This window comes from Myotis brandtii, unplaced genomic scaffold (assembly GCF_000412655.1).
Source record: "Myotis brandtii unplaced genomic scaffold, ASM41265v1 scaffold952, whole genome shotgun sequence".
NCBI lineage: Eukaryota > Metazoa > Chordata > Mammalia > Chiroptera > Vespertilionidae > Myotis > Myotis brandtii.
Genome location: NW_005371930.1, coordinates 423,525 through 423,770, shown reverse-complemented (window position 1 = coordinate 423,770; position 246 = coordinate 423,525). Strand labels below are relative to the sequence as shown.

The following is a 246-nucleotide window of genomic DNA, read 5'->3' as shown; positions in this document are numbered from 1 at the left end:
GCAGTTCTTCCCGCCGAAGCGGAGCGGGCAGCGGCACAGGTGCGTGTCCCACCGGCTCACGCAGGTGCCCCCGTTCTGACACCAGGTCCCCTCACAGAAGTTCCTCTGAGCAGCGCAGCCTGGAAGCAGAGAGGATCGTGACACAGGTCGTGCTGTATCCCAGGACCGGCCCCATGAGCGCAGCCGAGGGAGGCGGGCAGCGGGGACCCCCTCCCCGGGGACAGGCCTCAGGCTGCCCAGGGCAGA

At 69.5% G+C, this 246-nt stretch overlaps 1 protein-coding gene across 1 annotated transcript in view; it reads right to left on the bottom strand.

Moving 5' to 3' along the window:
- Positions 1–246, bottom strand: part of CELSR1 (cadherin, EGF LAG seven-pass G-type receptor 1) — a 109,059-nt gene that overhangs the window by 29,554 nt on the left and 79,259 nt on the right. The window contains exon 10 of the mRNA XM_014533162.1: positions 1–119. Within this exon, the coding sequence (XP_014388648.1) occupies positions 1–119 (119 nt within the window). The remainder of the gene's footprint in view (positions 120–246) is intronic.